The sequence below is a fragment of the Mesoplodon bidens genome (genome assembly GCF_964165515.1).
Source record: "Mesoplodon bidens genome assembly, chromosome: 1".
Classification (NCBI taxonomy): domain Eukaryota; kingdom Metazoa; phylum Chordata; class Mammalia; order Artiodactyla; family Ziphiidae; genus Mesoplodon; species Mesoplodon bidens.
In genome coordinates, this window is record NC_138176.1 from 109,409,756 (window position 1) to 109,434,205 (window position 24,450).

General features: G+C 46.5%; 1 protein-coding gene across 1 annotated transcript in view; it reads right to left on the reverse strand.

Moving 5' to 3' along the window:
• The window catches only part of PGBD5 (piggyBac transposable element derived 5), a gene marked incomplete at both ends in the record, with an annotated part of 87,203 nt that extends 81,018 nt beyond the window's left edge, over positions 1-6,185 (reverse strand). The window contains one exon of the mRNA XM_081252188.1: positions 5,861-6,185. Within this exon, the coding sequence (XP_081108314.1) occupies positions 5,861-6,185 (325 nt within the window). The remainder of the gene's footprint in view (positions 1-5,860) is intronic.
• Positions 6,186-24,450: the final 18,265 nt, after the last annotated feature.

Genomic DNA, 24,450 nt, shown 5'->3' on the forward strand with positions numbered 1-24,450 from the left:
TCTGGGAGGATCCCACATGCCGCGGAGCAACTAGGCCCGTGAGCCACAACTACTGAGCCTGCACGTCTGGAGCCTGTGCTCCGCAACAAGAGAGGCCGCGATAGTGAGAGGCCCGCACACCGCGATGAAGAGTGGCCCCCGCTTGCCACAACTAGAGAAAGCCCTCGCATAGAAATGAAGACCCAACACAGCAAAAACAAATTAATTAATTAATAAACTCCTACCCCCAACATCTTCAAAAAAAAAAGAAAAAAGAAAACCGCAGCTTTTAAAAAAACATGCATAAGAATATTGGTAGCAGCTTTATTCATAAAAGCCTGAAAACAGTCCAAAATCCACTTATAGGATAATGGATAACAAACTGTAGTATTTATACAATGGAATGCTACAAGGTGAAATAAAAAAGACTGTAAGAATAAGACTCGGATAACATGATGAACCAAAGAACCAGACCAAAATGACAGGCAAAATTAATTGAGGGTGATGGAAATCAGAACAATGGTTACCCCTGGGGGCAGGGAGGTACTAGGTACTGACTGGGAAGGGGCTGGAGGGACTCTACCTTGACCTGGGGAGCCGCAGGGTTGTGCTGCACACGGTAACTCGTGTGCTGTGTGTGTCACACCTCAGTAAGCTTTATTACAGGGAACACCCTCTCAGGGCCACACTACCAGTAGGAATCACACATTGATTTGCTGCCTTAGAAGCCAGACTTTCTAATGGACTTTCTGGTACACTGCTGGCCAGGGTATAAGTAGCTGCATTTCCAGAATGCTATTTCACAAGAGAGATCAAAAATGTTAAAATGTACAAAATCCTTAGTCAAATCTGTTTTGATCATTTTATGCTAAGGAATATATTAAAGATGAGCACACAAATTTAAACTTCAAGAATATTTATCACAGCATAATAAATATAAATAAATATATGTAAACAGGGAGGGGGGCGATGAACCCAATGCCCACCCAAAGGGAACTGATTCATTAAAACGACACTTTAAAATTTAAATGGAAGGGCTTCCCTGGTGGCGCAGTGGTTGAGAATCTGCCTGCTAATGCAGGGGACACAGGTTGAAGCCCTGGTCTGGGAGGATCCCGGAGCAACTAGGCCCGTGGGCCACAACTACTGAGCCTGCGCGTCTGGAGCTTGCGCTCCACAACAAGAGAGGCCGCGATAGTCAGAGGCCCGCGCACCGTGATGAAGAGTGGCCCCTGCTTGCCACAACTAGAGAAAGCCCTCTCACAGAAACGAAGACCCAACACAGCAAAAATAAATAAACTAATTAATAAACTCCTACCCCCAACATCTTCTAAGAAAAAAAAAATTTTAATGGAAAATGTTTACAATATATTAATTAGAACTAAAAAGCTGGTCACCCGATAATATGTAACCTAAGATTTATGAAGGGTACACTCAATGAGTTAACTGTGATTATCTCTGAGTAACGGGAGATTATGGGATTTTTTTTAATTTTATCATTTTTCTTTTTGGTTTTTTTCCTAAAATGAACATATATTACTTGTTAATAAGAAAAAAATATACACTCAATAAAGGTGAGTGTTAGACTGTAAAACTGAGTACTAGACCACACTAAACTCCCAGGGGGCTGGTGTATTCAAAGCCCTGCTCCCGCATTGGAGCTCTGAGCTCCCATTACCATGGCTCAGGGGAGCAGGGATTAAATCAGAAGCTAGATAAAATCCTAGGTCTTCTGTTTCAGTCCCTACTGTGGGACTGAAATCCCACTGAAATACACAAATCCATACCTGCATTAAGCCTCACAGGACTATATATGTTTCCAGAAAAGGGAACGGCAAATCCACGTATAAACATGAAAACCAATATAAATATTTTTGACTTGAAAAAATTCTAGGTGAAAAACAAACAAACGAACAAAAAAACCCAACCCACTACCTTTCCTGAATTACCAAGTCTGAGAAGTTAGACGGTGGTGATCACTTAACCAAGGTAATCTCATTACCCCCAGACTCTGGCAGAAAAGCCCCATCTGTCTTTCTCTGTAAAGCGGAGAAGAGAACTTCTCCCACACAGAGTACCTGTGACGATTCAGTGCGATAATGCATGAAAAAGCAAGTTACAGATGCAAACTGTGGGTTATTATCCTCCTCATGAGCTCAAGTTTCCCCACCACAGGAAAAGACTCCTAGGAAAAGAGCAAAACACCTCTCCCAGGAAGCTCCCTTCTCTGAATTCTGCGTGGCCGCACATGCGCTTGAGTATCAGGTAGCACTGCATGCAATTTATCTCATAGCTCTTAACCATGATCTGAGATCCCCCCAGAGCCAGAGCTAAAGGTGGGAGCAGCTGCTTACCTGACCAGAGGGGCCCAGTATCTTAGCTGACAAATCCCATTACAGTAGAAGGTCTCGGTTTAATTCTGGCTTTAAGAGAAAGATGCTTCTCTTCTTCCTTGTTAGTCAAAAAGACTCTAAACCAAATAAACCAACAACAAACTCTAAAGATAAAACATTTCACAGTGTTAATTATCAATGCCATACGTTCCTCCTCAGCTTCTCAAGGTCACACCTCCCCACTGCATGATGACAGAGGGTGGCTGACATGGGACACGGGAAGACAACTCCTGTGAAGTCCAAGCTCTCATGGAAAGAGCAAATAGCTCAGATCCCAGCCTGCCACGACAAAGGACCCACAAAGCCAAACAGAAGAAGCCCCCGAGCATCTGTGTATCTGCCTGTTCCTTTGCCTCCTCAGAAAGAACGAATCACAAGACTGCTCAGAAAGGGCAGGAGCTCCCAGAGCAGCTGAATTTCATGCTGTTTCCAAAGAGTGAGCTTGCATGCTGTGCTGATTATTTGCACGGTGGGCAGACGAGGCTGACAGCTTGAGGGGGCTATTTTAGGGGGATACCCTGCGAGTCTAGTTAGAAGACAGTCCTGGGCCCTGAGCTCCCAGTAACCACTTTCTGCTCCCAGGCAGACCCCTCCATCCACCAGGGGTTAAAATGACCCACACAGGGTCTTTGTATTTAAACCATCCCAAGGGGACCCAGCGAGAGGAGAGAGAAGGGAAGGGGGTGTGAGAGAGAGGACCTCCCCACCCATAAGTGCACTTCTGGAGAGCCTCCCTAAGTGCACTTAGGGGGCTAAATACACTGAAAAAAAACAGAACGAAAAGGCTGAGAAGACAACCTTAACCACAGAAATGCTTCCTCCTCCCTCCCCTCCTCCGGGGCATCAAATGTCTCCCTACTGTGTACTCTCCCTCCCACGCTGGGCCAAAAGCAGCTCTGAATGCAGATCAAAGGCAGCTCTGAAAGCAGATCAAAGGCACAGTGGTGCCCAGTGTCTCTCTCCTACACAGGGACTCTCTGAAAAGGGTTCCAGGTCATCAAGAGGGCTCCCAGACAGCGGTCATAACCTTTCTGATAGAAGAAACCAGTCTCAGCACAAGCGATAACGCATTTTCACTTAAGACAGTCACATGCATACACGCCTATTTCCATACAGACGCCTACGTGGTTTTTCACAGCAGGAGGCAGGCAGGAAGCCTGTTCCATGAGTCTAGAATCCTTTGCTTTCCTCATCTGATTCTAGCAGCAACAGCAATTTCCATTAGGGGTTTTCTTTGATGAGGGCTGATTACAGATCAAAATGCCACCCTCTGGCTTGGTCTCCTTCCCACCGTACCAGCCCAGAGAGATCCATCAACAAACTGAGAATCAAAGATGGAGGGAGGTGCAGGCTGCGTTCCTTAAAAGTGGGGAGCACACTCTGGCTGGAGCATCTGAGCTACTGGACTCGGTAAACTTTGCAGGCTGACCCTTCTTTGCTCAGGGCATCCAGGATGCAGCTCTCAAGCCTCTTAACACACTTCACTCTCTCCGCACCGGTAAGGCATAAGGATTTTCTCTCACCAGCAGCGTATTTCTGCACCTATTTTCAGCCCCCGTAAACTGTATTCCATTGTTTCAGGGGACCTGAATTCTTACTTAATAAACCATCAATCTCATCCCTCCACCGCTACCCCAAATTCCCTCAGGGAGAAGGCGCTGCAAGGAAGAAGAAAGTTCTTAATTAGGGCTGTGCTCCTACACAAAATAGGAAAGCAAAACTAGGTATAAATATACCATCAAATAACCACTAAGGTCTTTGGTTATAGTGCTTGACTGCGATTCTCAGGTCCAAGTGTGAACTCAGTGGACATGTGAAGGAAGCAGAATTTGAAACTAACGCCAACTGACACATGATGTTGCTCTTCGTGACCGTTTGTGCTGCAGTGGCTAAACTGCTCTGCTGCAGAACTTCTCCCATTTATAGGTTACTAAGAAACATAATATTGCTTTAAAATTTCAGTGTGTTCAGCCTCCTCAAACCAGCATACTCATGAATCTTATTCATAACCAGGCTGGACCCAACACAATTTCCCTGTTTTCCCCTGAGACAGGGGAAACGCCGCATCCTCCCAAGCAGACACGCATCACAAGTGTTCCAAGATCAAAAACTGGATCACAGACACTCAGTGCATAAAGCCTGCCAAACCAGGGCTCTGGGTAAGTATAAATTCTTAAGAGCCGACATTAAAAACAGCTGTCTGGGGCTGGAAGACTTTATGGCGTTTTGGAAAATATGGGGGTGGTGGTGGTAAAAGGATTACACAGAGTGATGTGACTGAAAACTCCCACACTCTTAATCAAAGCTCAGATAAGAACCTGCTTTTAAATGTACCCACCTCCAACACTGCACAGCTAACCTGGACTCTGGAAGCCCAGCTGTAGCTTAGCATATCCACACTACAGCCTGACTGCTGGAGGCTTGCAGACCACTCCCTGCTGAGAGTCCAGCCGGCCCCGCCAGCAGGCTGCAGCCTGATGTCCTGACCCGAGTCCAGGCACCAGCCAGGGGTCCCTTGGTCCTGTCCTCCTTATGGGCTGTGTTCCCGACCGGTCGAACAGTAATCGGGGAGAGCCACAGGGAAAGCCGCATTTCACCCAGCATCATACCCACTGCGGCCACTCCCTGGTCGTCAGCATCACCGGCTGCCTGCCATTCCACCCATGAAAACAGTGTGCAGAAACCAGGGGCTGCCACGGAAGGCGGCGCAGAGCAAGGAACAAAAGCATCAGAGGACAAGTGCAAATGGCTGGCCTCCACCTCCGGGAGAGAGCAGAGGCTGCCGAGCTTCCGCGGGGAAAGTGGAGATGTTTTAAAACCACCTCCCAAGAAAGGAGGCAGCAAAGAGAACCTCAAGCAGCGAGAGCTGCCAGCCCTTCTCCAGGTATCAGGGGCTGGTCTATGACCGTAACGGTAAGCAGGACACACGTGAAAGTGCCTTCCGGTGCAAAAGCATACGCCTTAAGGCTGCCCAACTGGTCCTTTCACTCTCCCCTGTTTTTCCCAAGAGATCCTCAACGGCACGGACACGGAAAGTTTCTCAGATTAACTGCAGAAAACTAAAGCCCAGTGAAGACGCCATGGGTGGCCTCTCTCAGCCCTCCCAGGGCCTCGCTCCAACCGCTACCTGCCCCACCCCTGGCGCCCGGGTAAGGCTTGCTCTGGGGCCAGCAACGCAAAAGGACTCACCCGCCCCAAGACACGCCAGGTTTTCAGGATCCCCTTAACTAGGAGAGCCTAACTCTGACCCACCCCCCCAGGGGCGAGTGGCTTCTGGTGCGGGACTCGGGGCCACTCCTAGCACGTGAGGGTACACTCCCCCGTGCTGCCGTGGCCTCGCCTCATCCTATCCACCCACGAGGAACTCGGAGGAGCCCCGGCACGCTGCCGCAGCCGCGTATGTTTCCTGAAACGCACAGCTGCCACCCGCAAGCCGACCCGTGGAGCGTCGGGAATTCTCGCGCCCCCGCCCCCGGGCCGCGCCTTACCGCCGGTGCCCTCGAAGCGCGGGGCCGGGCGGTCCCGCAGCGTGGCGCTCCAGCCCGCGACAGCCTCGTCCTCCTCCGACTCCTGCGCGGCGGCGGCGGGGACGCCGGGGCCCCGCGCGGGGCCGGGGCGCTCGGCTTCGTCGTCCGAGGAGCCGGCCGAGGAGGAGTGCGAGGCGGCCGACGTGCTGTAGAAGGGGTTCCCGCTGCTGTCCGGGCCCGACTCGCCGAACACGTCGTCCGAGATGTGCAGGCTCTCGTAGCGCGCGCGGGCCGCCTCGAGCAGCGCCGGCGCCCTCCTCCGCGCGCCCCCGCCGCCCTCGGCCATGGCCCCAGCCGCCGCCCGCGCGCCGGCCCCCCACAGCGCCTCCCAGCCGCACGCGCCGGGCCCCGGGCCCGCGCCGCGGCCCGCCGTCCCCCACCAGCGCAGCCCGCAGCACAGCGCCCGCCGCCCCGCGCCCGGCCGGCCCGCCGTCTTGGCCGCCTCGGGCCCAGCGCCCGGGGAAGCGCCTCGGAGCTCGGGCGCCGCGGGCTGCGGGCCGCGGCGGGAGGCAGGGGTTGCGGCCCGGACCAGGCGCCGCCGCTCCAGTCGCCGCTGCGTCCCCTCGGCGCCCGCCGCGTCTCCGCGCGCCCTCCTCGCGGCGGCTACCCGCGCTCCCCGGCCAACCTTCCCGGGCGCGAGACGCCAGAAGCGGGCCCCGCCTCCTCGCGCCTCCAGCCTGCCGGCCAATGGGGAACCAGACCCGGGCCGGGCGGGAGGGGCTGGGCGGGCCCTGCGCCGGGCACGCCCCCCGTCCGCCCCACTGGGGCGGGGCGAGGCGAGCGGGCGAGGCGAGGGGCCGAGGAGGCGGGCGGCGGCTCCGGCCAGTCCCCTGGCCTGTCGGGACGCGCCTCTCGGGACGGCCACCGCAGGCCCCTCGCTGCCCCTAGGGGAAAAGGGAGGAACCAAGTGAGACCCCCTGAGGAGGACGCAGTGTGCTCTTCCGCGCCCGAGCCCGCTGACGGTGCGCGGACCCTCCGCGCTCACGTTCCCTTCCGCAGTAGGCGCCCTGCGCCGAGCGCCGGGGAGCTGTCCGCCCTGGTGGTTCTGAATCAGGCGCTGAGGAAACGCTCCAGGTAGGCGGAGGGTCACAATTCCCCGGCTGCTTCTGCGCTGCTGCTGCCCATGGGTCACGGCGGGCTGCGCCGCCTGATCCTATAAATACAAGGGCTGTCCGGCTTCCGGGAACCTTGCTGCGATTAGGAGCCGGCCTCACCGGTCCATTTCTAGGGTCAGTCTCCCTTCGTACCCCTGTAATTTGAGGGTGGCGGCATCTGCAATTAGGTAGATAGTCATTCGTCATCGTCTTTGACGTTTGACATCTTTTAAATTCAACATATTCACTACCACCAAAATATTGATTACTCTAACACCGCTATTTCAGTATCTCCTTCCCTCAGACATTTGACACACTCGTCTGTTAAAATATAGCACAATCACCCGGGCTTCAGGGCTCTGATACATAGAACAGAAAGGTTCCAACTGCTCCTCTTCCATGGACAGGAGTGTGTGGCGGTCATCCTGTTGATGGTGGTACATAGGATCTGTCTGTCTTGTCTTCTTGCGCCCCCTCTCCCTCCCACAAATAGTGCAATAAGTCACATTGATGTTAATTGGGTCATAAAGTCACTACCTCTCTGAAATAAAATAAATCCACAGCAATGTGAGGGCTTACAAATCCTACCGGGTATTAGCTAAATAATTACACAAAATGGAAAGGCATGTTGCTATTTCTAAGCAGGCATAAAGGATAAAGATGTGGGGACCATTCTGCCATCAACTGAGGTCAGTTCTGTCAGGCAGGCAATTTCTGTTCCTGACCTCTCTTCCCAGCCCCCATGTTTCCTCCTCCCAAACCAGAGCCACTGTACAGGCAGAACTTCATGAAAATCACCGAAAGACAACATATAAGAAGGAAGGGATTCGCATAACATGGCTTGCTTTATGGATTGACTGACAAATGAGAAGTGTTTGCAAAGCATTTCAACTCCCTTGGAAGAATTATGCCATAGAAAAGAACTGATTTCCAACATGTCTATATACTGTGCCAACCAGCCAAAGAGTTTGAAGAGGGTATGTACAGGTCCTCAGGCTTACCACAAAGGGTCATGTGAAGCATAGACCGAAGATGCAAGGAGCAAAATAAGACTCCATACCTCGAGTACAAATCCTGCAATTAGAAATTGTGTAAGACCCCTGTAAGATTTCATGTTATCTATTAAAAATAATTGAATAGGATCCAGAGGGGTGGATTCTATAGGAAAGAATTCCTCCTTCTCTTCTTCAGGTAGCCAATGAAAGAGTCAGCAGCTAAGGCAAGTGTGTGTTTTTAAAACAATGGATTGCTTTGCTACCCCTAGGAAGCACAGAACAGAGCAGTGAGAGTCACATGGATGGACACAGCCTTCCACTGTCCTTAATTTGCATTTGTATGGTACTAATCCCAAGGAAATGCCTGGCCTTTGTGCATTCCTGAGCTCAAAGTGCTTGTAGCTCACACAGCATGTAACAGTGGGAAGAGGATTATTTGGTCACAAAAGACTGGAAAATCAAATTGTTACCCCAAAGCTTGTCAAATAAAAATTAGATGACTATTCCTGTTTAGAATCAATGTTTAGCAGGTTACTTTGTTTAACCCAGTAAAGTAAAAACCTAGAAAAGTAAAAATATTCCAACCTTTAAAGACAGTGGCTGCTTCTCATTGTGGAGGCAAGAGAGGAAAGGAAGAAAACAACTGGAAAACAAAAGGCAAAAAAACTGTCGCATCTGCCTGGCAACTTCCTACTTGATGCTACCATGGTGATTCTACATCCTTAACCTTTTTTTTTTTTTTTTTTTTTTTTTTTTTTTGCGGTACGCGGGCCTCTCACTGTTGTGGCCTCTCCCGTTGCAGAGCACAGGCTCCGGACGCGCAGGCTCAGCGGCCATGGCTCACGGGCCCAGCCGCTCCGCGGCATATGGGATCTTCCCGGACCGGGGCACGAACCCGTGTCCCCTGCATCAGCAGGCGGACTCTCAACCACTGCGCCACCAGGGAAGCCCCATCATTAACTTTTATAAGTAACATATTTGTAAGGATAATTACAGAGCCAATGTGACACTAAGATCTTTTAATTTTGAGTCATTTGAAAACATCTTCCAAATAATATAACTTTGTAATATAATTAAGTAATTTTAGGTTAATATTGAGCTTTCGGTTTATAGTCTTCTCAAAGAGCTCCAGGTAGCAAAAGCAATTCATTTGTGTAGGAGATTCCTTAGGTTTTGTTAAACCAGGGGTTCATACTTTTATGTACCTGGGGCTAGTAGCCGTATTTCATTGAGTCTAGGCCTCCTTTCGTGGTATAGTACACTTCTGTTGTATGTATCGCCACAAAAGAAAAAAATGCTACCATTTAAACTATGATACAGTGTTTTCTTTTCCCTAATAATTTAAATTTAAACATATCAAAAACACCTCTTTGATAATTATTTATAGTATCAAATCTAAATACAGATACAGATTTTTATCATGTAGCACTCTAATGAGCACATAAAAATATGTTAAAATAATTGGTTAGCATTTTCCTAAAACTTCATCTCACTAGTCTTATTTACTTTCTCACTGAGAGTTTTCAGTGCCCAGGTTTTCCCCATGGGTATGTTCCTCTGAGCCACCCAGAGCCTCTGTCACACCACACTTCTTATAGAAGTGCCCTGAGGTCATCCAAGTTGCTGCCCTCTGTTCTGCATGGCTTCATGCTGGTATTTGTTTGTTTGTCTTATCCAAGGTTTTCATACAATAACCAGCTTTATTTTCCTTCTTTAATTGGTCATCAAAAGGTCCTCAGCCTAAAGTACCGAGGGGAATACACAGCCAGGCGTGCCCTGGAATCGTAACCTTCCTGACACAGGCTCAGGCTACGTAGGAATTCCCACTTGCCCACCACCAACTACAAGACGATTCCTGATGTTTGAGATGTGAAATGTGAGAGAGAGAGAGAGGTAAAAAAGTGGGTATCTTAGAATAATAAAATATGGTGTATATTTCTTCCTGTTGGTACTTTTACAATTTTTATTTTGCAAATGGCCAAGCTGCTGCAGGGAATGGAAATGCACCAGAGACTGGCCTGGCCAGCCCCAGACTTCACAGGCCAAGTCAGGCTTGGGAAGTCTGTGTGTGGCTGGGTCACCGTGGGCAGAGAAGGCAGAGATGGAGTCGGGGCAGCTGCTGCCTCTCCCCACATTGCCTTCATCACCCAAAAGGAGGGGGCTAGAGCTGAAAAGGAACTCCTGGAACCGAGAGGAAGGAAGAGCCACAGCTGCTGAACCATGGCCAGTATGTGGGGGGAGGAGGTTGAAGGCAAGTGTACGTGGCAAGATGTGACTTTGGGGGTCATATCTGACATAAGGACCTAAGGATTAACCTTGCTCAAAATGATTTTATATGAAGAATTATCTAGGAGTCAACCCAAAGAGGCAGAGAAAGAATGATACAGGGTAACACGATAGGAAACTATGGGGAAAAAATCCCTTTCTGGGATTGAGATGCCCTGACATTTCCATTGCTTACTTGCCTGATTGACTGATTGATTGATTCATTCACTAATTCATCAAAAATGTACTGAGTACCTACTATGGGCCAAGCCCTCTTCTAAGCACTGAGAATAAATCAGAAAAAAAAATCTGTTTTTATAGCACTTACATTCAAGTAGAGGGAGAGAAGAGAAACAAAGAAACGAATAAATATGTAATACGTCAGTTGTTGATAAGGGGTAAAAAGTAGAGGGAGAGAGATCATGGTGACTGTGGTGGTGGTGATAATGGTGTGTGTGTGTGTGTGTGTGTGTGTGTGGTGGCAGACGTTGCTCTGGTAGAAGACACTGGGGCATATCCTTGAGAGAGCAAGTCCAGTGCCTTCAGGAAGAGGACACAAGTGCAAAGTCCCCGAGGTGGGTGCACACTAGCTGTACTCAGTGAGCACTAAGGAGGCTGGTGCAGCTGAGGCAGAGAGCACTGAGGGAAGTGTAGGAGATGAAACTGCAGAGGAAATTGGCTGTTAAATCTTGTAAGACTGGATTTTGAGTGAAATGGGGAGCCACTGGCGAGCTGAAAGCAGAGAAGGAACAAGATCTGACTTGTATTTTAAATGGATCGCTCTAGCTGCTAAGTGGAAAATAAACAGAAGCAGAGCAAAGATGGAATCCGGAAGACCAGTTATCATGCCACTGCAATAGTCCAAGACGTATAAAGAGGGTGTTACGGAACAGAGTGCTAGCGATGGAGGTGATGAGAACTGCTCAGACTGAGAATATAGTTTGGAGGTAGAACTCACAGCTTTTACAGAAGAGTTAAAAGCGGACCGTGGAAGAGATGAGTCGAGAATGATTCCATAGTTTTTTACTTGAGCTACTGCAAGCGCAGCAGGATTGGAGGGAAAGAATAAGAACTTGGTTTTGAACGTGTTGGATTTAACACATCTAAGTGGATCTGGAAAGTAGGCAGTTGAAGAGAGGAATCTGGAATTCAAGGCTCAGGCCTGGACTGGAGCTAGAAATGTGGGCGTCATCAGTAGGTTGATGGTAGACAGTGGACAAGATCACCCAAGGATTAGGAAGTCTGAGGGGCACACTCATATTTATTGATTTATTTAAGCTTTGCATGTTTTGTATTTTATTGTTTTTTTAAATTAATTTTTATTGGAGTAGAGTTGCTTTACAATGTTGTGTTAGTTTCTACTGCACAGCAAAATGAATCAGCCATACAGATATATTTATCCCCTCCCTTTTGGACTTCCTTCCCATTCAGGTCACCACAAGTGCATCAAGTAGAGTTCCCTGTGGTATACAGTATGTTCTCATTAGTTATCTATTTTATACATAGTATCAATAGTGTATATGTGTCAATCCCAATCTCCCACACACTCATATTTAGACATGAGGGAGATGAGAAGAAACCACCAAAGGAGACTGAGAATTCAGAAACCTGAGACAAAGCAAAGTTTTAGAGGCTAAGCATGTATTCTGAGGAAGGTGTAACTGTCAAATGCTGCTGAGAGATGTAGTAAGATGAGGGCTGAGAATTAATCACTGGGTTTGACAATGAGGGAATGAAACTGTGATTGGAGTGGATTTCAGAAAATGAGAGAAGAAATTTGGGTACTGAGTAAAGACAAAGTTTGGGGAATTTTGCTGCAAAGAGAGGAGAGAAAAGGGAGGTGGCAAAGGTGGGTTTGGGATTGGAGAAGAGATTTCTTAAAATCAAGAGAAGTTTGAACAGTTGTGGACATGATTCAGTAGAAAGGATACAAGGGAGATGCTGGAGAGAGAGGGAGCAGTGACTAAACGAAGCCCTTGGTTGCTCGAATGGTGATGGGCTGGAATGCAGAAGCAGAGGGGTTGGTCTTCTCTCAGAAGGGAGTGAAGACCCCATGCAGGTAGATTTGGTGAGAGTCTGTGGGTGTTTTTTCCTTACTGATTGGATTTTCTCAGTGCAGTCATCAGAAAGGTGATCAGCTGTGTCTGAGGAAGGGGTTGGTCCTCAATCTTGGCTGTACACGAGAGTCACCTGGAGAATTTTAAAAGCACATTCATAGCAAGGCCCCCTGTTCTATCTACACAATTAAATCAGATTTTCTGGAGGTGGGGCCTGGGCACTGGTGCTTTTTACAGGCTTCCAGGTGATTCAAAGGTGCGGCCAGGGCTTCCCTGGTGGCGCAGTGGTTGGGAGTCCGCCTGCCGATGCAGGGGACACGGATTCGTGCCCCGGTCCGGGAAGATCCCACATGCCGCAGAGCGGCTGGGCCCGTGAGCCATGGCCGCTGAGCCTGCACGTCCGGAGCCTGTGCTCCGCAACGGGAGAGGCCACAGCAGTGAGAGGCCAGTGTACCACAAAAAAAAAAAAAAAAAAAAAAAAGGTGTGGCCAGAGTTGAGGATCCCACGGTTAAGAGTTTGAGGAAAGAAGGTGTGAAATAGTTCTCTAGGGGCGCGGGGACTCAGTCGACTAGAGATATACAGTTGGATTTGTGGTCGAGAATTTACTTTGAAACCTGCCAGCATGGTTGTATTTTTCTCCAACTACGTTCAGCTGCCAGGAGGAGACACGGGGTTGACAGACTGTTGGATTTTACCCAGGTGGGATTTTGCCAGGTGTGTGTGATGGAGGGTGACAGCACACGAGAGTGATTTTAATGACAGACCTGGAATCCATCAAGTGAGAATTTGGGGAAAGATTAAGGGACATTAAAAAGGAGTTGGGTAAATGGCTTTTTAATCACAGGAATTTTTTTCTCTTCTGAGTGGTTTAGATCATTAATATTTCCACAAAATAATTTAAGGCAGCTAGACCCCTGCAAAGCATCACAAACAACTCTGATCAGTGTTTCCACCTACCTTTTATTCCCAGGGTTTGACATAAATTTTTTTCCACAAGTGAACATATGAGACATTTAGAGAAAAGAAAAATAAAATACAAATTGGAAGTTAGCTTTTCACATTCTTAGAAAATGGTATAGTTTATGGAGTCAGGGCCGAGTCCAAAGCCCTTCCCACAATTTTGTACTTTTGTCTAGTTCCTTTCCCTTCTCCTCTGGAGACATTTTTCCATTTTTTAGCACACCCAACCCCCCCCACCACCACCACCAACTTGTTCTCCGACCAAAGAAAGAGATCTGATATGAACACCATCCCTAAAACTCATTTGCTTTAAAAGGAGAAACTGCAGTGAGAGGTTGGTGTTTAACAGAAGATAGTGAAGCACTTAGTAGTAGAAACTCAGATATGCTAAGAAACAGGGAGAGATGCTCCCTGGAAGAGAGGGGACCTTCTCCACGTTCCTAAATTCACAAACCTATAGCGGACGCTGACACAACTCAAAGTGTAAACTGGCGTTGCAGGGTCAGATGCTGTCTGGATTACTGAACTGATATGTCGTTGTAAATTCAATGTTAAAGCACCTCTGTCCCTCAGGCTTCTTACAGTGAGAGGGACCAGAGGATGGTTCTTACAAGGGTGTCTGTGAAAGGCCAAGTGCCTACAAAAGCACGTAGCAGACCTGAACCGTCACCTAAGTAGGATGTAAGCTGCATTCTAATTGCAGGAGGAAGAGAAGAAACACTCATGTCAGGGCTTCCATCAAAATTACTGCAATCTCCCATTGCTTCTGTATCTTCATTTGCAGTAATCTTTTGTAAGCATTAATGTCGGAATTAATAATGCCCTTGGTCACAATAAGCAACTCAATTATCAGAAAAACTTTAATGTTTCTTCTAATTGCTAAAGCAGAAGAGCTAACAGAATTTAGAAGATTTTCAACAAGGTTGAAACAAAAAGGATTTTCCACTTCGTTCTTATTAGGTCAACACAGATATCACTTTCCCATAACATCTGAAGCAGTTGATATTTTTCCGAGATACCTTTTGGCTCTTTTCGAAGGCTAAAAAATGGAGGTCCATAAAAATGATAATCAACTGTCATGTATGCCTTCTGTATGCCAGGAGCTGTGCTAAGTGGTTTACCTGGAGGATCTAATTTAATCCTCAGGACAAACCCTGTGAGGTCAGTATTCTCATTACTCTCATTTTTTGTTAACAAAATAATGGTTAACCCTTTAATTATTACTTATATGTACAATTCCAGTTTATGAGCGCAAAATAAGTCATTCTTTAGACGTTCAGCTATATTTAAAATAGCACATTTTATAACTTTTGCAGCACTTAAAAATGCAAATAACATCCTAAAATGACAATAAGCTTCCATTAATATTTGCATAAAAACGAGAACATAAATTATTGGCAGAGTTGCGAGAAACAGATGTGCTCTTGTAATTTGACTCAGATTTTTAGGAGAGCAGTAAGACACAGAGCAATAGAAAATGAGGTGTATCAACTGTTCCTGTTCTTCAACCAGGTCACTTGACTTTGGAGCAAGTGGCTCAAAGAATTGACTCAGAAGAAAGAAAAAGGAATCTACATCGAGAGGTTCATAGTGCATTATTCATTATGGTCGCAAGCTGGAAACACCCAATAATGGCTTTCAATAAAGACGATAGACCAGGAGACTTCCCTAGTGGTCCAGTGGTTAAGACTCCGCACTCCCACTGCAGGGGGCACGTCCCACGTGCCTTCAGTGCAGCCAAAAAAAAAAAACAAAGAAAAACAAAAAAAGAATATAGACCAGACTCTAGTGTTAGTACAGAGAAGTGCATGTATGTAATGGGTTTCACATACTGATTGTAAATGTGAATTCGGTACATCAAAACGGGAAAAAAAAATAAAGTAGCATATTGTTTCTCTTTTCCTTATCAAATATCAACATAGAGAGTGTTTCTTTGAGTCACAAACAAAATGATTTTTGTTGTATCAGAAAAGACAGATTGAATACATACAATGGACTATTATTCAACCATAAAAAGAGGGAAATCTTGCCATTTTCAACAACATAGATGGATCCTGAAGGCACCATGCTAACTGAAATAAGTCAGACAAAGACAAATACCCTGTGATCTCACTTATATGTGGAATCCTAAAAAAACCCACCACCAACAACAAAAAAACAAACAAAAAACCCCCCAAACAGCAACAACTGAATTCACAGATACAGAGAACAGAGGCAGGGGGGTGGCGGTGGATGAAACAGGTGAAGGACGAAGGTGGTCAAAAGGTACAAACTTCCAGTTATAAAATAAAAAGTTCTAGGGCTTCCCTGGTGGCACAGTGGTTGAGAGTCCGCCTGCCGATGCAGGGGACACGGGTTCGTGCCCCGGTCCGGGAAGATCCCACATGCCACGGAGCAGCTGGGCCCGTGAGCTATGGCCGCTGAGCCTGCGCGTCTGGAGCCTGTGCTCCGCAACGGGAGAGGCCACAACAGTGAGAGGCCCGCGTACAGCAAAAAAAATAAAAAATAAAAAATAAAATAAATAAATAAAATAAATAAATAAAAAGTTCTAGGGATGTGATGTGCAGCCTGGTGACTATAATTAATAACACTATATTGTATATTTGAAAGTTGCCAAGAGGGTAGATCTTAAAATTTCTTGTGAAGATATTGTAACTATGGATGACAAAACTGATGCTTAGAGAGGTGATTTTCCACAGCCATAAGAGTAACCTATGAGGGAGTCAGAATTAGAACTCAGACCGTCCAATTCCAGCCTGAATATTCTGTTTGACTGTAACCTGCTCCAGCCCCACTTCCATCTGGGGATAAGCAGCAGCACCTAAACCACAGTGGCCGTGCATGAGGGGTGACTGCTGGCTTCGATTATTTATATGCAGGGTGGAAGGGCGGCCTCGTATGTTCTGCTCCTTCCTCTGCCCAGGAAAGTATCCATCCTTCAAACCATCCGTATTAATTGTTGTTCAGAGATGAATTACGCTTCAGGGGTCACACACAGTATACTATGTCGTCCATATTTCTTTCAGAAAACCTAAATAGCATTCGCTTGGCGACAAGGAGGAATGACGGGGGGCACGGGGCAGGGGAGAACGTTCAGAAGGGCTCCCAGAGGTATTTCTGGACCAGTAACAATCACTAGCCCTTATGTTACTCTTGGCGTCATTTTGCTGATTCTTGAAATATATCAGTTAGCCCTAAGATCATGTGGCCCCTCATAATCATCAAAAGCTGCCAGGGTGGATCAACATGTTAGCCCATATGCTGTGATTCTGCAGTTTGAATGTATTTCTCCGGCCCTTTCCTGAACATGCTGTTATAAGGGGAACAGTGACAGGTGGGCAGACATGTGACAAGTGACATTATCAGGTGGGAGGGCGCCTAGGACACTGGCAGGAAGGAGAAGCCAGTGCTCCCTGCTGACCTGAGCATTTCCCAGGAATGCGGGCACCCTCTGCAGCTGAGACCTCTGCTCTCAGGCTCCTGCCCAGCCAGGGCCAACAGGGCTCTTGCTAAGGGCCCTTTGTTTGACCCAAGAAGAAACACCAATCAAGACTTCTCCTCCCTTCATCTTCTGGTTTTGTCTCCCTGGCCAGAGACTTGGCCGAAGCACCCATTTGGGCTTCTAGGCTGAGGCAAGAGGCCACATACAGAGCGAATAACGTTAGGCAAGTGTTGGACTGCACTGAACCTTGATTGTAACACCTGAAAGGTGGGGAATGTGTGAGGACTAATTAAGACAATGTTGAATTGTTATCATGGAATTGAGAAAAATCTCTTGAATGCAGTGCATTCCATCTTACCCAAATAGTGGGCAAATCATATTTCAAATCATATCTGAATTTTATATATGTAGATATAGAAATGTGTATATATGTAAATTAACACATAAATACATTTACTATGTATATTTATATTTAGCTTGAGATGCAGCACTACCCTCCTGAGCAATGGAAGAAGGGCAGGTTTTTGGTGATTCACCAAATGGTCCGACCCAATAGAAAGGCCAGCCTTGCGCCACGTTATAGGGGAAAGCCTGGGGATTGGGAGGGGACCGAAAATACTGAGTAAAGAGAGTCAATTAGTATTGAAAAAACACCAACCCACCACAGCAGTAAAGCACTGGACATATTTCTTTAGTTTCAACTCCAGTGTCCAAAGCCTGAAGGTCCTTGGTGAGGGGCAATGGAGAGAGAGGCAGGGTGGACTTCACGGTGGGCAACACTTACAGTTGCACAGGTCCCCGCCTCCAAAAGGCCCTGCTCCCAGAACCCCCCACCCCCAGAAGGGCCCACCTCCAAAAGGCTCCACCCCCAGAAGGGCCCGCCCCCAGATAGGCCCCACCCTCGGAAGGGCACCATGCTAGATTCAATTCTCTGGTGTCCCTTGAAGTTCTTAGTAATTTTATTTTATTTTATTTTATTTATTTTTATTTATTTTTTTATTTTTTTGCGGTACGCGGACCTCTCACTGTCGTGGCCTCTCCCGTTGCGGAGCACAGGCTCTGGACGCGCAGGCTCAGCGGCCGTGGCTCACGGGCCCAGCCGCTCCGCGGCATGTGGGATCCTCCTGGACCGGGGCACAAACCCGTGTCCCCTGCATCGGCAGGCGGACTCTCAACGACTCCGCCACCAGGGAAGCCCAGTAATTTTATTTTTGAACTTGTGTTTTGTGAGTGAAGTGGATGGGACAATGGAGCACGTACGTGAGCAGAGGAGACGGCCCATGTGCATGTCCATGGTTTCTTACCCTCTCATTAGCATAGAGCGGTCGCCCTGCCTGTGAGCACAGCATTGAAGTGGACTTGCTATGCTCATTGACGCTCAAAGTGATTACAAGGTAAGCACTCACGTCGATGACCACGCACCCTTTCCCTGCAAACCAGAGCTTTCTTTAAACACAGAAAGAAGGCAATGGCCTTTTGCGAACAACCAAGCACCTTTCTCACTCACGTTATTTCTCTGTTAACCGACCACTAAAGCTGAAAATAGTGACATAGAAGGAAAGGGACAGAAAAGCAGCCTCCCGTTTCTGAACTGTTCAGCTGTTCCTTATTCAACAGTAAGATGATGGGTAGGAGGGTTGGTAACAGATGTGTGTGTCAAGTGGAATGAGCTAGGCTTGTGCAGGATTTCCACTGTTCTGGTGAGAACAAGACACTTGTGCACCTACCAGCTGTGAAATAGGAACTGTGAGTCCACATACAAATTATTTAAAGTTGGCATTGTCCAATATAAAGATGAATGGTAAAAGTCGTGTGAATAATTAAATTATTTACGTATATTGACATTAAATAGCAAATAAAAACTACCATCCACAACAAGGAGAGACCATGGAGGACGGGAGCTTTCTGTTTTAGTACCTTTAACAATGCTTTGTTAAAGCTTTTGAGCAAAGACCCCAAAATTTTCATGTTGCACTGGGCCTGCAAATTATGTAGCGAGCCCTGGGAACACCTGTGCAGTGTCTGGCAGGCCCAGTGGGGTAAATGTCATGAACCTCCTGCCCTGACACAGTAGCATAACACAAGCTCCCCCAAACTGAAGCAAAACTTTAGGGTAGGGCTTCCCTGGTGGCTCAGTGGTTGAGAGTCCGCCTGCCGATGCAGGGGACACGGGTTTGTGCCCCGGTCCGGGAAGATCCCACATGCCGCGGAGCGACTGGGCCTGTGAGCCATGGCCGCTGAGCCTGCACGTTCGGAGCCTGTGCTCTGCAACGGGAGAGGCCACAACAGTGAGAGGCCTGCGTACTGCAAAAAAAAAAAACAAAACAAAACAACAACTTTAGGGTAAAAAGGGGGACTCCTCAAATTGAAAGAGACCATTTCTGAAACACAGCTGTATTCGTTTGCTCTGGCTGCCGTAACAAAGTACCACAGACTGGATGGCTTAGACATTTACTTTCTCACAGCTCTGGATGCTGGAAGTCCAAGATCAAGGTGTCAGTAGGATTGATTTCTTCTGAGGTGCTCTCCTCGGCTGGTCCATGGCCATCCTCTCCCTGTGTCATCAAATGGCTGTCCTTTGGACTGTATCGTCTGTGTCCGAATCTCCTTATCATATTGGATCAGGGCCCCCCATAATGACTCCATTTTACATGAATCACCTCTTTAAAGGCCCTCTCTCCAACTACGGTCACATTTTGAGGTCCTGGGGGTTAAGGCTTCAACATATGAAATTGGGGGGACACAACTGAGCCCATCACAACCAGCAAAACTGGATTCTAAAAAAAAATTTACACATTTAAAAAGAAGTAAAATCATATTTTTTGTGCCCCTTAGTTGATAGACTGAGATGTATTTGCAGCCTTGCAGTGAAACATTCTTTGGAATGAACAATAGAGCTTCCATGTAATTCCACACATCTGCAGTCAAAACAGACCCCGAGGCTTCCTAATTTGGGATTTGGCCACTCTGTTCAGTGGCAACAGAGACCTGGGGCTTTTCTTTTGTTCTAGCAGAAGATCAGAAGGAAGAGGAATTAAGCACTTAGACATCTCGGTGGTGTCTGTTTTTAACCATACTCTCTTCAGCCATCCAAACCTAATTAAGCTCTTGGCTTCATAGAGGAGGGATGATGTTAGTTATATGTCATTGGCCACAATGTGCCTTTTTAAAATTATTGTTACTATTTGTGTTATTTTTAGGAATAAGAGACAAGCTTTATCTTAGCTCAGGTTGCTATAACAAAAATTACTGTAGATTGAGTAGGTTAAACAACAGACATCTATTTCTCACAATTCTGGCTGGGAAGTCCAAGATAAAGGCACCAGGCAATTTCATGTCTGCCTGAGGGCCCGCTTCCTGGTTCACAGTGCCCATCTTCTCACTGTACCCTCACGCGGTGGAAGGGGTGAGGGATCTCTCTGGGGTCTCCTTTATGAAGGCACTAATCCTTTTCAGGCAGGCTCCACCCTCGTGACACAAGCGCCTCCCAAAGGCCCCACCTCCCAACACCGTCACCTTGGGCATTAGGTTTCAACATAGGAATTCTGGCGGGGACACAAGCATTCAATCTATAGCAGGATTCATTGAGCATCTTCTATGTCTAAGGCACTAGTAATTGGCAAATTTAACCATTCCCCCACAGCCTTTGAAGAGAGAGCCCTTCTCCACTTTGTCTTCCTTGAGAGCTTTTTTCCAGGGGGAATCCTGAAAAATTCAAAAAGGATTCAGAAGAAGCCCACTGACAGCTGGCTGAATCATTCTTCCTAGTAGAGCAGAACTTATCCTAAAACAGGTTCATCTTGGATATCCAGGCAAAGAGACTTTGCTTTAAAGTCATCTCAAATTATGTTTTGTTATTATGAATAATAATAACTGTAATTGCAATACGACGCACCAGGTACTGCTGTGCACCTGAGCTACCCTCCCAGAATCCTCACCATAGGCCGCTGACAGTGACACCGTTCTCAGCTCCAGATTAAGGATGAGTCCTAAGTCCTGGGAGAAGTCCCACGACTCTCCCCAAATCACGTCCCTACCAAGGAGACGGCTGGATCTGCACCCACTTTGATTCCAGAGCCTGTGGTGGCACACATGGGCTACACTAGCTGTTCAGTACATGGGGCTGCTGATAGGGGCAGAGGGGAGACAGCAAACTCCTGGGGCCACCCTTGTCCCCACACCCTGGCCATGACTGCCTGAGTTGGGGGTGAGGTCTGGATGCAGAAAGGGGTGTATTTCAGGGAGCAGATGTGGCAGCAAAGGGGCTCACAGAATGGACACAGGGAGCCAGGACTGGGGAAAACGTCAGTAGACTGGGTCTATAGAGCAGAGGTCTCCAAACGTTCGTGACTGCGTGCCTTTCGTTCTCAAAAAAAGATTTTTCTTTTTGAGAACATACCAGCAATGGAAGCATATTTATTTGTGTATGCATACTTATTTACAAGTTATAAACTTATACTGCTGCACTAAATTACTATGTGCATTATAAATGGTATATAAAAGATAAACATTTAAAAGCATGACATGAAAATTAAATACAAATAAAACTTCTAATATTTTCTTCCTGCTCCATACTAGACTATCTTTCAAGCCTCACTTGGGAGAACAGTTTTCAAAAGAGAGGTAGGGCACTTCGATTTTTACCATTAAATCCCAGGATTAATATGGAAAGTGGGAAAAGAGCTTGCTTTTTAAAGAAACACACTGACAGTGAATAAAGAGGGAAGCCAGTCAGTTCCTGGCCTGCCTGTCCGTGATGCAGAATTCATCCAAGTCTCGAAGCTGCAGCTCTAGGACAAGCCCTCTCCTCCCTGACTTGCCAACTCAAAGCTTTAAAAACATATTTCACTTAAAATCAATATCATCACAAAATTCCTTTAGCCGTTAGTGCTCCCAATATCAGAGTCAAGGTTTGTGGCCTCCTTCCAACAAAACGAAACTGACAAACCACCCTTTAGGGAGAACACATTACTTTCTTGGGAGGAGGAAGCAGAAACGTAGCACCTGACAACGAGGTTAGCAGAGAGCTGATCACCCCCAGAGGGCTGACGGTACAGAGGAAAACAGAGAGATGTAGCATCAGAACTGACCAGGTGGTAGAATCTGACCCAGCAGCTTCCTGTAGAGAGGAGAGCCCTGTGAGGGCCCTGGAGCCCCCGGGACTGGGCAGCCGTTCCCCCCTCCCCTGGGGGGAGAAGAAGACAAAAGGGATTTACTCTCCAGTAACCATGGCAATGAGTGGATGCGGTAGGTTAGGTAGATGTCTGGATACCTGAAAAAGTCAGGGAGGTCCCTGTCCTGCCATCTTGTCAGCATTATGCGCAAGGCTCCCTTTTAATGGGATGCTGAGTGAGTTGATGGACGAATCTGACCACTGGCTGGATGTAAAATGGTTCAGGTTGTGCGTGCCAGCGGCTCCCACCACCGAGGGGATGCCCTTAACATTACAGATATCTTTAATATTTTGAAAATTTAAAAATATTATTAAGTTTTGACTCCAAAGATGGGCAATTCATCGCTTATTATGACAATTTTTTGGTAGAGGGCATAAAACCTTCTTCATTTCTTATTAAAATCAGTATGTTACAACAATTTTCTGAAAGATGGAAACAAAGTGCCCCCTTCCAGCTGGGTCCGTACATAGGCATATCATACCTACTGGCCTTGCAATAGAGCCTAGCGTTTGCAAAACGTGGGCACTTCTCAAAGACTTTTGCTGATGTTCATATAGAAAACATTCCCAAACCTGGTCCAGGTTGCAGATGAAACCTTCACTATCATTGACAAGGCACAGAAAAAAGGTTTCCTACAGGCAGTCCATGGTTATGGAAGAAATTAACCCTGCAATTTGTGACTGATTTCAAAGGCTCTAAAGAGGTGGTGGGTGCCCAGGCAGAGCTGTAACTCCTCCAGAGGCAGCAGGCATGGGAGAGATAGCGAAAGAGATGTCAGGAAGCTCCTAAAAATCTCCTGCTGCGGGATTACTGACCATTGAGCTTGAGGAAGACCATGGCAAAGACCTGGAAAAGCATCAGACCAAGCCCCTGGACGCTGCTGGTTTAAAATTCCATGAGTGGTGCTATCCCTGTTCTTAACATGAGGCCAGAGGATGGAAAGCCTTGCTTGAAAAATGGCCTCATGCCTCTTTAACACCCTACAAAGAAATTTATACACGTAAGTGCTGACAGTATAAGCAGAGCTCCACGGGCAATTTTTTCTCTATATAGTGTCACCCACCTCCTCTGAAGACTTACCAGCATCTAGGAGCATCTACAGCAGCAGCTTCTCGAGTTTTGTCAGCTCCAAGTGTCTACCTCACTTGGTGAGCTGCATTGCAGGAAATTGCCCTAATATATTGTAAGCATTTTCTCTAGTAGATCCATTTATCGCTGTTTGTAATTTGCTGTGCTATATTGCAAATGTAAAATTGCATGCAAACCTATGGGAATACAGAGCAAGTGTTGGTTAACGCCATGTTCATTGTGGGGTGATCAGGAAGCAGTGTTCAAAGCATTTATATCCCTTTGTGTGTTTACTACTTACATGAAAGCATTTCACTGTGTTTCAGTTGTCTTAGTAAGTTGGTTATGGATTTTCTGTTGACATATAATGTATAGTAAATTTTCCTGTTGAAAATAATGGGGAACAGATTACTTTTCATTGTTGTTGTTCAGAACATTTGAGTGTCAAGAATGGATTAACTATTGTCACGTGGGAGATGGTTCTGCTTTCATTATGAAATAAAAACAAGTTGGTAGAGGGAAGGTCTTTTTGCCCAAACAATTTCTCAAAGAAACTGCTCTAGGCAAAGAGCTGCTTTTCTGATTCATTTACTGACTGTGGCTATCTTCAAGTGAAAAATAATACAGCATTAATATTAGATACTGGCTAAATTGAATCTTTGAATTTGAATTGTTGTTCATATCTTCTGGAATTGTTTGCTAAAAACAGAATGGTATTTTGAGTTCCCAGTTTAAATCTGTAAGTATTTTTATTGTGACACAAATCATTTTTAATAGCTAATATTCATTTATCATTAATAAGCCACAAAGTATTACATAGAAATAAGTTAGAAGTTACTAAAAAATGGTCCACTAATTGTACTATAGCAGTTACTTTCAATGATATGGAAATTTTGTTGGTATATAAATTGCCTACCTGTTACATATATTATTATTTATTTTTTTATTTTTATTTTTATTATTTTAATTTTATTTTTTTTGTGGTTCGCGGGCCTCTCACTGTTGTGGCTTCTCCCGTTGCGGAGCACAGGCTCTGGACGCGCAGGCCCAGCGGCCATGGCTCACGGGCCCAGCCGCTCCGTGGCATGTGGGATCCTCCCGGACCAGGGCACGAACCCGTGTCCCCTGTATCAGCAGGCGGACTCTCAACCACTGCACCACCAGGGAAGCCCATATATTACTTTAAAATTTTATAAATTCTAAGTTAAAATACTACCAAACACTTGCAAAGACTGAATCTAGTAAAAAATAATTTGAGCCAGGCCTACAACTTTGCTGCAAATGTGTATGGAAAACACAGTGGATTAAAGGAAGATACTTAAAGCATATTCTGGGACATTCCCTTCCATACGTTATTAATTTTTATTTTGAAACGATACAAAAACTCAGATAATGAGGAACATTTTCCCTAAACCATTTGAGAGTTCATTGATAATCTTGATGTATCATCACTCCTGAATACTTTAGCGTGTATTTCCTACAAATGAGAATATTC